This window comes from Pipistrellus hanaki, assembly GCF_964339955.1.
Source record: "Pipistrellus hanaki genome assembly, chromosome: 17".
Classification (NCBI taxonomy): Eukaryota; Metazoa; Chordata; class Mammalia; order Chiroptera; family Vespertilionidae; genus Pipistrellus; species Pipistrellus hanaki.
Window position 1 is genome coordinate 25,412,457 of NC_140519.1, and position 14,741 is coordinate 25,427,197.

At 36.2% G+C, this 14,741-nt stretch overlaps 1 protein-coding gene across 1 annotated transcript in view; it reads right to left on the minus strand.

The window, feature by feature from the left end:
• Positions 1-706: 706 nt before the first annotated feature.
• RP1 (RP1 axonemal microtubule associated) overlaps positions 707-14,741 on the minus strand; it is a 73,363-nt gene continuing 59,328 nt past the window's right edge. Inside the window, exons 13-18 of the mRNA XM_084864901.1 lie at positions 13,223-13,326; positions 10,623-10,799; positions 8,501-8,713; positions 6,538-6,715; positions 2,848-2,979; positions 707-1,736 (exon numbers count right to left, since the gene is read on the minus strand). Of these exons, the coding sequence (XP_084721027.1) occupies positions 1,720-1,736; positions 2,848-2,979; positions 6,538-6,715; positions 8,501-8,713; positions 10,623-10,799; positions 13,223-13,326 (821 nt within the window). The 3' untranslated portion in view covers positions 707-1,719. The remainder of the gene's footprint in view (positions 1,737-2,847; positions 2,980-6,537; positions 6,716-8,500; positions 8,714-10,622; positions 10,800-13,222; positions 13,327-14,741) is intronic.

A 14,741-nucleotide genomic window follows, 5' to 3' on the forward strand; every position in this document is an offset into this window, starting at 1 on the left:
ATATATATAGATGTGATATTATATAAGTTCTAGATCTTAGTCTTCCTTTCTTTTCTAATACATGAATCCTTTGAATACAGAGGACAGATTTATTTTATCTATAATACCTAACCCCCAAATTACATACATCTTGCCCTATCTTAAAGGTAGACTGACAAATATAATCTCATTCTTCAGGAATGAATAGTTGGTTTTGATGTCTTTAAGGTATAAAATAAGCTTTATGAGTTTTCTAAAGTATTTTTCTACTAATTTATTTTTATATGAATTAACATAACCCAAATCTATCTAGCATAAGTGCTAAATTGCAAAACAAAGAGGAAGGTATTTCTCACAATAAATAAGTTTTAACCAATGCTTGATAGAAGTAGAAAGAGAATCATGATCTGATCACTCAGTAATGAATCAGTCTTTTAAGTAATATTAATATGTAAAGACATTTTTCCCCACCTGAAGGATACTTATAAAAACCATTTTTACTGCAATCACAGAAGGCAAAATTTAAACAAATCATGGGCATATTGTAGATGACATTTGCATTAGGAAACCTTTACCATCTAGATTTTCAGGATTTAATGTCTAAACACAAAGTTAAACAGCTTAATTAATAAAGTCTCCCTTTTCTCAATTCCTGGCCCATTCTCCATTTCTATTGCCATAACATGTAGTATTGCCATTAACTACAATAAAGAAATTATGTCTTTTTATAATGACTTAAATTTTATTTTGTACCTAGCATGACCTGGATATTTCTTCACATGAACCAGACATCCCACTTCTGGATATATACAGAAATATTATTCAGCCATGAGAAAGAAGGAAATCCTGCCATTTGTAACAACATGGGTGGAACTTGAGGACATTTATATCACTTATAGACGGGGGAGGAGGGGTGGAGAAAGAGAGCCAAACTTGTAAAAACAGAAAGTGAAATGGTAGTTATCAACAGCAAGGATGGGACAAAAGGGAACCATATTTAAGGGTGCAAACTTCTAGCTAGTAGATTAATAAGACTTGGAGATTTAATGTATAGTATATCAATTATAGACAACATCTTATTATAAATATCAAACTTACTAAGAGACTAATCTTAATCTTATCATAAAAAACGAAATAATAATTATATGACATGATAGAGGGGCTAATCCTACAATGGCAATCATAGTGCAATATATAAATGTATCAAATCAGCATCTTGTGCACCTTAAATTTTAAAGAAAATTAACAATGGTAAATTTTTTCTTTTTTCTTTCACCATATTTTGTTTGTTTGTTTAAAGTATTACAAATAGTAGTACATATGTCTCCTTTTGTTCCCCCACTGAACAATGGTAAATTTTTTTAAATGTCTTCTCCAGAACAAATTTTCATAAAATACATAGATTGTTTTCTCTTAAATGTTTTGCTACTCAGAAAAATGTATCTACTCCCAGATATTTCAGCTAGCATGCTATTTTTAGCCAAGTCAAATTTAACTTGAGGTGGCCATCTCAGATTGAGGTTCCATGCCTCCTGACACAAGATCGAATTCTCCCTGTGAGAAAAATTTTAACTAAGCACATGTTTCTCACGCAATGTGATTTGTCCCACTGCTCCATGGATTCATGACTTGACATGGAAATATAACACTGGGCCTTGTCCGTACTGCAAAATTCAAAAGGCTCATTTCTCTTTTCTCTGATTGATATGATAGTATCATAGGGCTGTCAGAAAGAGACATCTATTTTCTGTTGCTATCTGAAATAAAAAAGAAAGCACACCCAATAACTGATTTTCAAAAAGTACATTTTAAAGGTAACATTATAATTTATCTATTTCCTAAGATTGATTTAAAAAATGGTTCATTTTTATTTTTTTAAAAAATGGTTCAGAGACAGTGGTCACTATGTCAGTTTACCCAAAGATGCTAGATTCTGAGGCACAGAATTTGTCAGATATCATTCAGAAAAGATAATACATTTAAGAGTGGGAAAAAGCCAAAACCGGTTTGGCTCAGTGGATAGAGCATTGGCCCATGGACTGAAAGGTCCCAGGTTTGATTCCAGACAAGGGCACATACCTTGGTTGCGGGCACATCTCTAGTGATGTGCCCACAACCAAGAGGCAGCTAATCTATGATTCTCTCTCATAGATGTTTCTAACTCTCTATCCCTCTCTCTTCCTCGCTGTTAAAAATCAATAAAATTTAAAAAAGAGAGTGAGAAAAATGATCAAACAGACTAAAACTAAAAACTAAAAATCCAAACCTCTGAGGCCTAAAGGTTTGTGCCTCATTTTCTATATCAGAGAAATTAAGGAGTTTATTTTTGTTGTTGTTTAGACTTTGGTGAGAATTTGCTGTTATTTATAAAATATATTCATAAGATATTTTGTAGGTAATAGTTCAATATGATGTCATGCTATCTTCTTTTCAAGTCATCATTCAGGAGTGATCATTGAATTCAAGGTAAAGAAATAAACACATCTATAATTAAAAAAAAAAGTGTAATATGTAATTAGACCAGACATCCTTCCGGATGTCCTTCTTTCCAGATAAAGATGCAGCAGGTGGGGGCCATGGCAGAGGCCCCCCCCAGCCATGGCAGCATTGGTGGCAGGCAGGGGCCAGGGCCAAGGCCCTTGCACAAATTTCGTGCACTGGGCCTCTAGTTTTTAAATATATGTATGTTTTGCAATATAGAGCCAAAGCATAAAAAAAGGTAAGATAACAGCTTAAAAGCTAGTTCATATGCTATAACGTAACCTATATTATAAGAATAGCTTGGCGTTCTTCTTGAGGTGTTCACAAAGAACCAGTGCAGACAAACAAACCGGAAGAAGAAAAACTAAAAATGAAACTGCTGCTTACCTGCAGCTGAAGAGAGCGAGAAACCTCTGGCCCCAGATTCGGGTGGTATTTCTCGCTGATGTCTTGACTCCTGGATCTTTTCCTCTTCTTTCCTGGGTGTTGCAGACATGCCCATTGGGTTTTCTCTGCCAACTGAAATTAAGATTTTAAAGGAGATCATCCTTTCAAAATCACTTGCTTCTTCTCAGAAAACTCACCATATGTTTAAACTATGCAAGTTTAAGTTTTGCTATTATTTCCATTTCAATGCCTAGTCTAATCTTTTTATTCTGTATTACATAGTTACCAGAAAATGACTTTTTATTCTTAGCAGCAGGCTGTGCATAAATGGTATTCCTACGAAATCTACTCACTGCTTTATAAATCAAAGCAATAATTTAACGTCACAGCATGAATCAAAGGACTTATTCAAGATACTTTTTATAGATTATAAACAGGAACTCCTTTGATAATCTGCTACTTTGCCTTCATCAAAAGGGTAAACTGACTTGCTGAAACCAGTCTGGCTCAGTGGATAGAGCGCTGGTCTGTGGACTGAGGGGTCCCAGATTCGATTCCGGTCAAGGACATGTACATTGGTTGCGGGCACATTCGCAGTAAGGGGTGTGCAGAAGGCAGCTGGTCGATGTTTCTCTCACATCGATGTTTCTGGCTCTCTATCCCCCCTCTCCCTTCCTCTCTGTAAAAAATCAATAAAATATATTTTTTTAAGAAAGGGTAAACTGACTAAAACTTCATTTAAACAATACTTCATGTGACTGTACTAAAATATAAGAATCAAATAAATATACCCATACTTAGAAATGATGAAAACATTCGCTATTTTACTGCCTTTTATTTCGAGGCAAGTTGTTTTGATGTCTTGTTCAGGAATAGATATCACAACCTAGCTGAATAATAATTCCAATTTTATAGTCCATGCTCAGGAGTACTATTTGTATTTAGAATTTCAAAGTTTAAGTTTGTGTTTTATTCTTAGGGATTAGTCATAGTACAGCCATTTTTAAATTATAGTAATTCAAACTATGACTGTCAGAAAATAGAGGGATCGTCAGCAACAAAAAAAATGATATAGATGTCTGATTTTATATAATAAGAAATAATACCAGCTATTTCTTGATACCGTGATTACAGTCAATAAGTTAAGATGACTCATAAAATATATGTTAGCATGAGAAGGCATAACCTCAGAGGTATGGCTAACAGGAATTAACAAAAATTAATCTTATGGAGTGATGGCACAGACTATTATAACACTGGTGTCTGAACTGCCGATGTTCATATCGTCAGATATATATCCTTCAAGGATTATAAGATAAAGTTTCAGATAATAATACATTCTTCAACACCAAACCCTGTAAGATATATTTTTCCATATGGTTTATTTATAATGCAGAGATTAATGCTGGTTTAAAAAAAAAAAAAAAAAAAACAACTTTAAAACATTAAAAGGAAAATCAGAAAACAGGAAGTATGTATGCTAAGATAAATTAGCTTATGAAGAGGAAAGAAAAAGTATAATTTAGGGTGCATTTTATCACGATCTAATTAATATAATACAAGCACACATGCACACAGACCCACACTCACAGAGATACACACACATACACAACTGCACACCCAATTTAAAAAACTATAAAGGGGCTTGATGTAGCAAAATCTTCATACCAAGTATTAAATACCAGAATTTGAGGTATGTGGTTGTTATTATAGGGAGGTTTTTTTTTTTACTGCTTCTAGAATAGCAACCAGAAAGAGCCTAACAGCAGAAATTTGCTGAGAAAAAAAAAATGATGACAATATCAGGGTGTATAACCATTATGAAGCAAATTATCAAATAATCAGAGTGCAGTCTCAAAAGACAATAAAAAATAGTATGCCTACTTTTCAAAATCATGTTGAATGATGTAACCTGTACTTGGCAGTGGCTAGCACAAAATAACTGTCTGTAATAGTTAGCTATTATCACTGAGACAAGGACTTTCCCAGACACTTAACTCACTTGGTCCCCAACAGCTCTGTGGGGCAGATAGAAAAGATGTTACTATTACCCCAGTTACTCAGATATAGAAACCAAAACTCTTTATATTAATACAGCTGGTAAGTAGAGAAGAAAACTCAGATCATCCATCTCTATAATAGAACTATTATACCTTGTAAGAAAGAATACTTTTGCCTTGACCGGTTTTGTTCAGTGGATAGAGCGTTGGCCTGCGGACTCAAGGGTCCCGGGTTTGACTCCAGTCAAGGGCATGTACCTTGGTTGCGGGCACATACCCAGTGGGGAGTGTGCAGGAGGCAGCTGATTGATGTTTCTAACTCTCTATCCCTCTCCCTTCCTCTCTGTAAAAAATCAATAATATATTTTTTTTTTAAAAAAAAAAAGAAAGGATACTTTTGTTTCTAGTGGTTCTACTGGTACTAATACCCTCGGCTGACCCATTTATTATCTCTTTTGTGTATTATCACAATTTATTTTTTCTTCTACTCATCTTCTTTTCTAATCAGTGCTATCTCTTTCATTTGTCATCTTTGCTTCATTACCCTATCCTCTCCTTTGTATGAGTTTTTCTTTCTCCCTGTGCTCTTCCCACATGTGTGCTGTCGGCTGCTAGCTATTTCTCACTGCTTTTTCTTCTACACCACCCTGCATCTTTCTGCTTTCTCTCTCGTCATCTGTTTCCCTCCAGAGCTGCTGAGACAGATGGCATGCCCAGTTTGTTGAGTAGGAGTGCCGCTCTGTGCCAGGTTGTGGAAACACAGAGCACAGAGGGCGTGGTGGTGTAGATGGCAGTGAGCTAAGGTATACTAGCCCAATAATTAGCAAACTTTTAAATATGGCAACTAAAAGCTAAAAAGGAATTGATGCATATAGTGATAATATATATACAAACTTTACATGAGTATATATATATATACAGACTTTGATAAGAAAAGAATAGGCAGACTTTGATAAGAAAAAGAGAAGTTAAATAAGAGTCAGACTACTAAGAAAATCATCAGGATTTTGATTAAGCCTACATTTATGGAACTACAGCAGGGACAAATTAAACTGCAAACTATATTTTGAAATAGTTTAAGAACACAACAGAGTTGCCTCATTGTGGTGTTCAAGCAAGTACATTCTAAGTTTAAATTGTTTATGTAAAGATTTCAGATTCTTACTTTAATTTGCTAGAGGCCCTAAACTTAGATACGAAAAAAATCAGTTTAAAAATACTCACATTCCTGTCCTCTCCTTAGACTTCTTTTCAAATTCTATTTTTAATTCAAATAACATTTGTGTTAATTTTTTCCAACCTCCTTTCCTACTGTGATTATAAAAAATTAATAGCAATTAATCTGAGAATGTTTCTAATAGCCACATCCCCTCTAAGTGTATATGGAGATATTCTCAAATAAAATACAAGCACACATGCACACAGACACACACTCACAGAGATACACACCCACAAACAATTGCACACCAATTTAAAAAACTATAAAGGGACTTGATGTAGCAAAATCTTCATACCAAATATTAAATACCAGAATTTGAGGTAAGTGGTCGTTATTATAGGGTTGCTGTTGTTTTTTGTACTGCTTCTAGAATAGCAACCAGAAATTTGCTGAGAAAAAAAAAATGATGAAAATATCAGGGTGCATAACCATCATGAAGCAAAACAACAAAATATTTCAGAGTAAACGTACATTTGATGACTTGTGGGTAGAAGAAAACATTCCCATGCTTGGTATAAACAACTGGTTTCACCTGCCCATCTGACTGGAGTCCAACAAACAACCCTGGGCTCTTTGTAGTTTCCAGGCTTACAGATGCATTTTCCAAGTTCTTCTTAATTTTAAAATGACAGTCACTATCTCCTGTGCCCTGCAACCAATATAACATGATTTTGTAACTACGAGCAAACTCTGAAGGACAGGATTTAAAACCAGTCAGCTCACAAGGATATAATTTTGCTTCATTTTCAAATCCTCATGACAAATCTAGACACTGTTACATGAATTGCCTCTATGCACTTGACTCTGGTCTATAAGATCCAGAAACAGAGACCATTGGAGTGGCTGAGGCAAAGGTACACACCTTGGACAAAAGAGCTCGGAATCACAGAGAAGCTATTTCTGTCTCAGTGTTGCCCATCTGTAGGCGAAGAGAGAATAGTGAATTGTGAAATTTTCCTTTCAGGAAATAGCATAATGATGAAAAACGGGGAACTTTTGCCATAAAGTTTATTTATATTTACTAATAAACATAAACTAATTTTCTGGGCTAGTCCACATTTTCTGGATTGAATTGCTACCAGTAAATCGAGTTCACACAAATCGCTCAAAGACTATATAACAAAAATTCAAGACTTAGAAGCCTAGAAGTCATCTCTATATCAGATAATCAAAATCACCTCTCTTTTTTAATGCCATTTATAATTGAATATTAGAAATGTCACTTTGTTCACATTTGATGGCCTTAAGAAAGTTTTCTTATAAGATGTAAGAGTCCCAGAAGAGAAAGGTTTGTATGCTATGTGGATGTTGGTGATACGAAGGAAAGGCTACTTCCTAAGGTACAGAGAGAGAGAGAGAGATTGTTTTCCACTTATTTGTGCATGCATCGGTTGATTATTGTACTGGGAATCAAACCCACAACCTTGTTATATCTGGATGATTCTCTAACCAACTGAGCTTCAAAACCAGGCCTGTTACCTGTTTTTTTTATCTCAGTTAGTCCACTTACCAGTTTAAAGACGATAAGTCTGACACTGTTTCTGAAGCAAGACTCCCTCTTCTGTGAAGTGGGATATAGCCCTTTACAACCCTCTGGTGAGTCCACCAAGGACGCTAATTAAATGTGTTGTGTGCACATGCTTTTCTCTTTTGTCCTGTGAACATCAGTGCAGACTCACCAGTCTGCTCAAGACAGGAACCCAGAAGCTCATGCAAACTCTCCCACACAGGCAGAGCTTACACTGGTAGGGGAGTAGGGGAGAGGGAGCATTTCTGAGATTATCCGAAAAATAGTTTAAACTGTTTCAAATAAGAACCGATACATGAAGCATTAATTGGTAAGTTGAAAGTATTATCCTTTTGCCACTCAATCCATAGGAAAATTATAAATCTATAAAAGATGTCATGTTAGTTGCCTCCCACTTCCCCTCCTAAGGTGCTAAAGAAGAGCCCTTAATACTTAGAATTTACAATTGCTTCCTTATTCAAAGTACAGGGTTTCCATTGGTGGCAATTCAGGCACCAAAAACAGCAGCTAGGAAATACTGTTGAACTGAGACTTTCTAGTACCTTGGTTCTCAAAGTGTGGTTTGCAGACCAACTCATCAACAGCTGGTTGTTATTAGAAATGCAAGCACACAGTCCCACTGCAGTCTAAGATATCCCTGCTTTCTAACACAATTCCCAGGTGATTTGTACACACATTATGTTTCAGAAATAGTGTCTAAAGGGTCCAGATTCCTCTCCAATCATACCAAGCATTCAGCTGCTGTCCCCACTCATTAAAAACACTAGCTAAGGGAGACCACCATATATAAGGCCCTATTTCCAGGTTAAAACTTAAAAAAGGAAATGTTAAGAAACTGCTATTCTCTTATATATTATTGGCAAATGGCTTAAACATTTGCTGAGAATAATAAGAACAGATGCTTACTGTTCCATCACACTGGCCATCTTTGATCCTCAGATACATCCGTGCTTTTTTCACACTTTCAAACATGCAGACCCCAGCGCTGATTTTATGCACTTTCCAGTAGGATTTTTCAGACTGGTTGCCCACTCCAGTGCAGCTGCCATCCGGCTGGAGACACAAGGCTTGGCACAGGCTTGTGGCAAGCAGAACCACAGCACTGTTGAGGAACACACCCTTCAGAGCAACAAGCAGAATAGAAAAGCAATAAATAATAAGCTCATGTATTGCGTGAGGAAGGTGGCAATAGAGGCCACTCTCTTATAGGAGCTGCAGTGACCAGGATCTTACCAGCAGCTCGGTGATTAAAAATGAGCAAAGAATGCCCGGCTGGCATGCAAAGTGGTTGTGTGCCAACCTATGAACCTGGATGTCACGGTTCCATTCCCGGTCAGGGCACATGCTGGGTTGTGGGCTCAATCCCCAGTGTGGGGAGTGCAGGAGGCAGCCAATCAATGATTCTCTCTCATCACCTGTGTTTCTATCTCTCTCTCCCCTTCTCTCTTCCTCTGTGAAATCAATAAAAATATTTTTAAACGAGCAAAAGAAAATACCAAATAGCTTAACTGCAATGCAAAACTGAGCAAAAATAAAGGAGGTTATCTGGTAGACTCCTGATTTACATGAATCATTTTTTATTAAGAGTGTGAAGGTCAGCATCAGATGCTGCAGAGATTTTAAAGATACAAAACATATATACACATATATATATTCCACATAGAGACAGACAGCAGTGTAGTGACAGTCAGAGGAAAGGGGGTGGGCAGGAGGTGGAGGTGGAGGTGAGCAAAGGGGTGGGGGAAATGAGGGTGAAAAGAGACTTTGCTTGGGATGATGGGCACACCATGCATTGTGCAGATGGTGTTTTGTTGAGTTGTATACTTGAAACCTGTATGGTTTTATAAACCAATGTCACCCCAATAAATTCAATTTTATTTATAACTTCTTAATATATTTTATTGATTTTTTTTTTTTTACAGAAAGGAGAAGAGAGGGATAGAGAGTTAAAAACATCGATGAGAGAGAATCATCGATTAGCTGCCTCTTGCACACCCCCCACTGGAGATGTGACCACAACCAAGGTACATGCCCTTGACTGGAATTGAACCTGGGACCTTTCAGTCCACAGGCCGACGCTCTATCCACTGAGCCAAACCGGTTTTGGCAATAAATTCAATTTTTAAAAAACGATACAAACCACAAACACTTCTCTTAATAAATTTACAATCATTATTAAAAATTGTTTTAATACTAATATAAAACAGAATATTCTGCTAGCAGAGTACCTGAATCATAAAATGCATTGTATGAATATTAGTTAAATGTATTCATATAATAAATAAATGAATAAAAGATATATTAAATATATAAGGTATGTTTAAGAAAATTTTATGCAATCAACAGCTTAAAAGGAAGATATAAATAGTTCTTTAAAATTAATTAAAAATACACTAACACTGTAGAAAAAATGGATAAAATACATAAACACATAAGTCACAAAAGACAAATGGTGTATAAACATAAAGAAAGGTAACCCACACTAGTAATTAAAAAATAAATAAAGCTAAAATTATATGTTATTCCCCCTAGAAAATTGTCAGATGTTATTTTGTAAGGACCATACTCAACACTTGAGTCAATGAAATGGATACTTGCCTACACTGCCGATGGGAGTTAGGTAGTAAAGAATTTAATATTACATAGAGAGGTCTGTGGCCTTCAGAGAGATTTAATGTCTAAACCCTTAATGTAATACCTGATAGGAGTGTTTTTGTTTGTTTGAGGGTCTTGGGTCAACCATATAATAAAAGTGTGATTTAGGGAAGGAACTTTGAGTCACAAGATGCCGTTGACCTCCTTAGAGGTTGGAGACTGAAATTAGCCACATGTACTCCCATCGGTTTGTTGCTGCTGTTATGATCCCTATGGCCTTTCAGTCTGGGTAAATAAAAGGCAACAGGCATCAATGCCACCTCGTGAGAAGACATCTGATTACCCCATATGATTCCATTCAAGAGCTTTCCTTAACAGAGCAAAAGAAAGTAGGCTCAGCAATATAAACTTTAGTGACTTTCCTCCATTTTACCTTGACTAAAACCACAAATTCTTTTGAAAGGCCCGCATAGCCTGTTGATGATTCATCAGCTATTTTGCCATGAGAGTCAAAGATAACTGTGTGCCCAGGAACCTGTGCTGACTCAAGAAGTGCACAGCGGTTGGGCTGATAACGCACCCGTAGCTCAGTAGCGGCTCCACCACTAGCCTGAAAGAAAAGGGGGAAATCCTTTGAATTAACAATAGAGAGTAAATTTAAAACGTTTTGACATTACATGTATGTAGAGGTCTACTCCATTCTACAGCACTCTTGAACTATTTGTATAATCTCAAGTCTTTGTAATTTAATAGTTTTGATTCCCTGACATAATTTCCAGCGTCTTTCCCCAAGAACTTTCTTTTTCTCCTGATTCTCAGAACCTATGGTAGACTATTGGGTAACAATAAAAATAATTCCACAACAGGATAATTTAATGATATGTTGATATGTATTTTATCATTGTTTATTTTTTTACTTCTTCATTTGTGTCTTCCTAACTCGAGAGAGACTACCTGAGACCAAAAGCTAAAATGGACACATGTGTTTTACTTTAAAAGAAATAAACAAATCAAGGACGTTTTGCTACAGGGAGACATTCCTTGTTTGGGGGTACTGTTTGAGGTCTTATCCTATCTCCCCTCAGTACCCCAGAAGGTATTTGGGCCTGAAAAGGAAGGAGTCTTGGGTGCCTCTTGAATGGCTTGACCCATGACACTAGGGTCATAGGCTAAGTTCCCTTGTGTAGGTATGGTAGATGAGCAACAGAGCTAATGACCTTCAAGAAACTATCTTGTTTGATGAGTACTTTACCAGTGACCAGTGTGGCCCTAAGCTAAGAGGGCTGTCCAGACATTCCGAGACCCGATTCCATGTGAAATCTTGTGTGTAACAAGACGATTCTCATAATAACTAGGCTGGAATATATCTCATCAACCAAGGAACTTTGAGATAGTATTAATTTGATTTTAGAAAAATAAAGCAGTAGAACATTTGTTAAACTCAATTTAATTGAGTAGATTCCACATCCACTACATTCCTATTTATTAAGCACTTACTATGACCAGGACCTATACAGGGCAGAATGTGCTATGAAGCATAGTACAGAAGGCACCTTGCTAAATCTGGGGCAGAGGGGAAAAGACTTCATGGAGGAAGTTTGACTAATTAACCACTTAGCCTAAATTTTGGTGACACAAATCACATAAGATTTTTTCAATAATTATTAATTTCCCTTAGTTAAATAACATGCTGTGAATTTAAAATCATCATGTAATATTATGTAAAAATTATTAGAGGCCTGGTACACAAATTCATACATGGGTGGTGTCCAGCCAGCCGGCCTGGTGGGGAGGGCCACAGGAGGTTGGCCGGTTGGCCCTGCCCTCATTGGGCCAGTTGGCCAGGTGCAGTGTGCATCATGGCAACCAGTCATTCTGGTAGTTCCAGTTGTTCTGGTTGCTTGGCTTTTATATATACAGATATGAGGAAGCTGTCACATGAGAGCTGGAGTCTGATGGCCTGTGTTCAATTCCTGCTTTCCCACTTACTAGCTCTGAGATTTGGGCAGCTCACGTAATCCTCCTATACTTCAGGTTCCTCTTTCTGTTAAGTTGGCATAATAATGGATTCTCTCATATGGTAGATGTAAAGACTAAAATTTATAACACCTATTAAGCACATAAAATAGCATATGACAGTAATGCTGTCTCACTTTTCAAAATACATAATATGCATGGACTTTTATTTATTTATTAAATATATTTTATTGATTTTACACAGAGAGGAATTGAGAGGGAGAGAGAGTTAGAAACGTCGATGAGAGAGAAACATTGATCAGCTGCCTCTTGCACTCCCCCACTGGGGATGTGCCTGCAACCAAGGTACGTGCCCTTGACGGGAATCAAACCCGGGATTTTTCAGTTCGCAGACCGACACTTTATCCACTGAGCCAAACCGGTTTCAGCTATGCATGGACTTTTAAAGATAGTTTTCTATATTTGTGCATTTCAAGCACAACTAAGCAATACAAAGCATAATTACATGAAATTATAGGATTCTGTTTCCAAATAACAGTAACACTGAAAGGGTCTTTGACAAGTCCTTTGGGAGGCTTACCAAAATTTTGAATGTTATCAGAGAAGTGGTCTGCTTTTTGGTTTGGGTCTAAATTCTAATTGTAGACATTTAGGAACATGTATGCATTAGAATCTCAAAAATTAGTGAGACAAAACAGAATGAGCTGAAACCGGTTTGGCTCAGAAGATAGAGTGTCGGCCAGCAGACTGAAAGGTCCCAGGTTTGATTCCGGTCAAGGGCATGTACCTAGGTTGTGGGCACATCCCCAGTAGGGGGTGTGCAGGAGGCAGCTGATCAATATCTCTCATCGATGTTTCTAACTCTCTATCCTTCTCCCTTCCTCTCCGTAAAAAAATCAATAAAATATATTATTTTTTTAAAAAAAACAGAATGAAGAAAGTAAAAACCAAAGGAAAATATAATTCGATAATCTTATAAAAGTACCTTATGCAAAAATATGTTATATATAAATACAATGCTATTGATATATGACAAATAGGAAAATTACTACTTACCATTCCAGTGACAAAGCCATTGTTAAGAGCAAGAGAAAGATGCCTTATTTCATGACTTTGGAATATGCATATATTTCCTTTGTTGTAAATAATATCAAAGAGACCTGGAAAACATTTTAAGTATAGCAATTAATTCACAGTTTTAAGGATTTTTTGTTATTCAATTATACATTGAAGTCTCCTAATAATATCTCTCAGTTGAATATTTTTAATTAGTGAAAAGGTAGAATGTCAGTAGCCGTTGATTATCTATATCTTGCTTGGCAATTTGGTGGAATGTCCAGGGAAAATCTTTAATCCCTTCCCATGCTAAACTTCTGAGACAAGCTCCATGCCCCCTTCCCCCCCCAAAAAAATAACCACTAGTGGTGCCAGGAAGATAAATAATCCTAGTGTAAAAACACCTTACCATTCTATAAATCTCAGAGATTTGGGATAAAATAAAATAATATACTGCAAAAGTAATTACATATGATTTGGGCATTGGTGACTGGTTCATATGATTGTGATGACAAAGATTCTTTCGTTATATACTTCCTGCTTTTTATTCTCAGTGTACTTTTATATATCTTTTATCTTAAAATTTAAGCTTTTGAAGCATAAATTTTTGTCTACTCTGTGTACAGTTATATAACAGAACTTAGAAGAGTTCCTAGAATATAGAGGGTGCTCAAGAAATATCCTTTAGATAAATTAGTTAACTTAAGCTATGGGGTTGTGGGCTCAATTCCCAGTAGGATCGAGGCAGCCAATCAATGATTCTCTCTCACCATTGATGTTTCAATTTCTCTTTCCCTCTATGAAATGAATAAAATATATATTTTAAAAATAAACCAATCTTTCCTTCTTCACCACTGTCAACATAGCTCATTTTGCATTAACTCAAAACTTTGAGCATAGTCAACATATAACAAATGAAGCAGAATTACGGTAGTCATTGAGTGATTTCGGTTCCTTAAATCCCAATTTTTAACATGGAATTATTTACGTATTTGCTTTACTTATTCACCTTCTATGTGTATATTCATCTAGAGTTAACAAGTGCAATGAATAAACTCTCTTTATATTTTTTTTTATTGATTTTAGAGAGGAAGGGAGAGGGAGAGAGAGATTGAAACATCAATGAGGAGAGAGAATCATTGATTAGCTGCCTCTTGCATGCCTCCTACTAGGGATCAAACCTGCAACCCAGACATGTACCTTTGACTGGAATCGAACTTGGAATCCTTCAGTCCTCAGGCTGATGCTCTATCCACTGAGCCAAACTAGCTAGGTCTACCTTTATATTTTTATTTCAATTAATTCATTGGCAAAAGCTTTTAGTTAAGAATTAGGTCTGATGAAGAGATTAACTCTACTATTTCAATTTTTAAAAGGATTTCACTGTATATTGAAATTCTCTTATATTAATTTAAAGTCATATTTCCAAAAGTGAAGGACTTACATTATTAGTTCTACAAATCACTCCAAATGGAAGGCTTTCTGCCTAATTAAGCTCTAACTTATTTTTGTCTCCTTA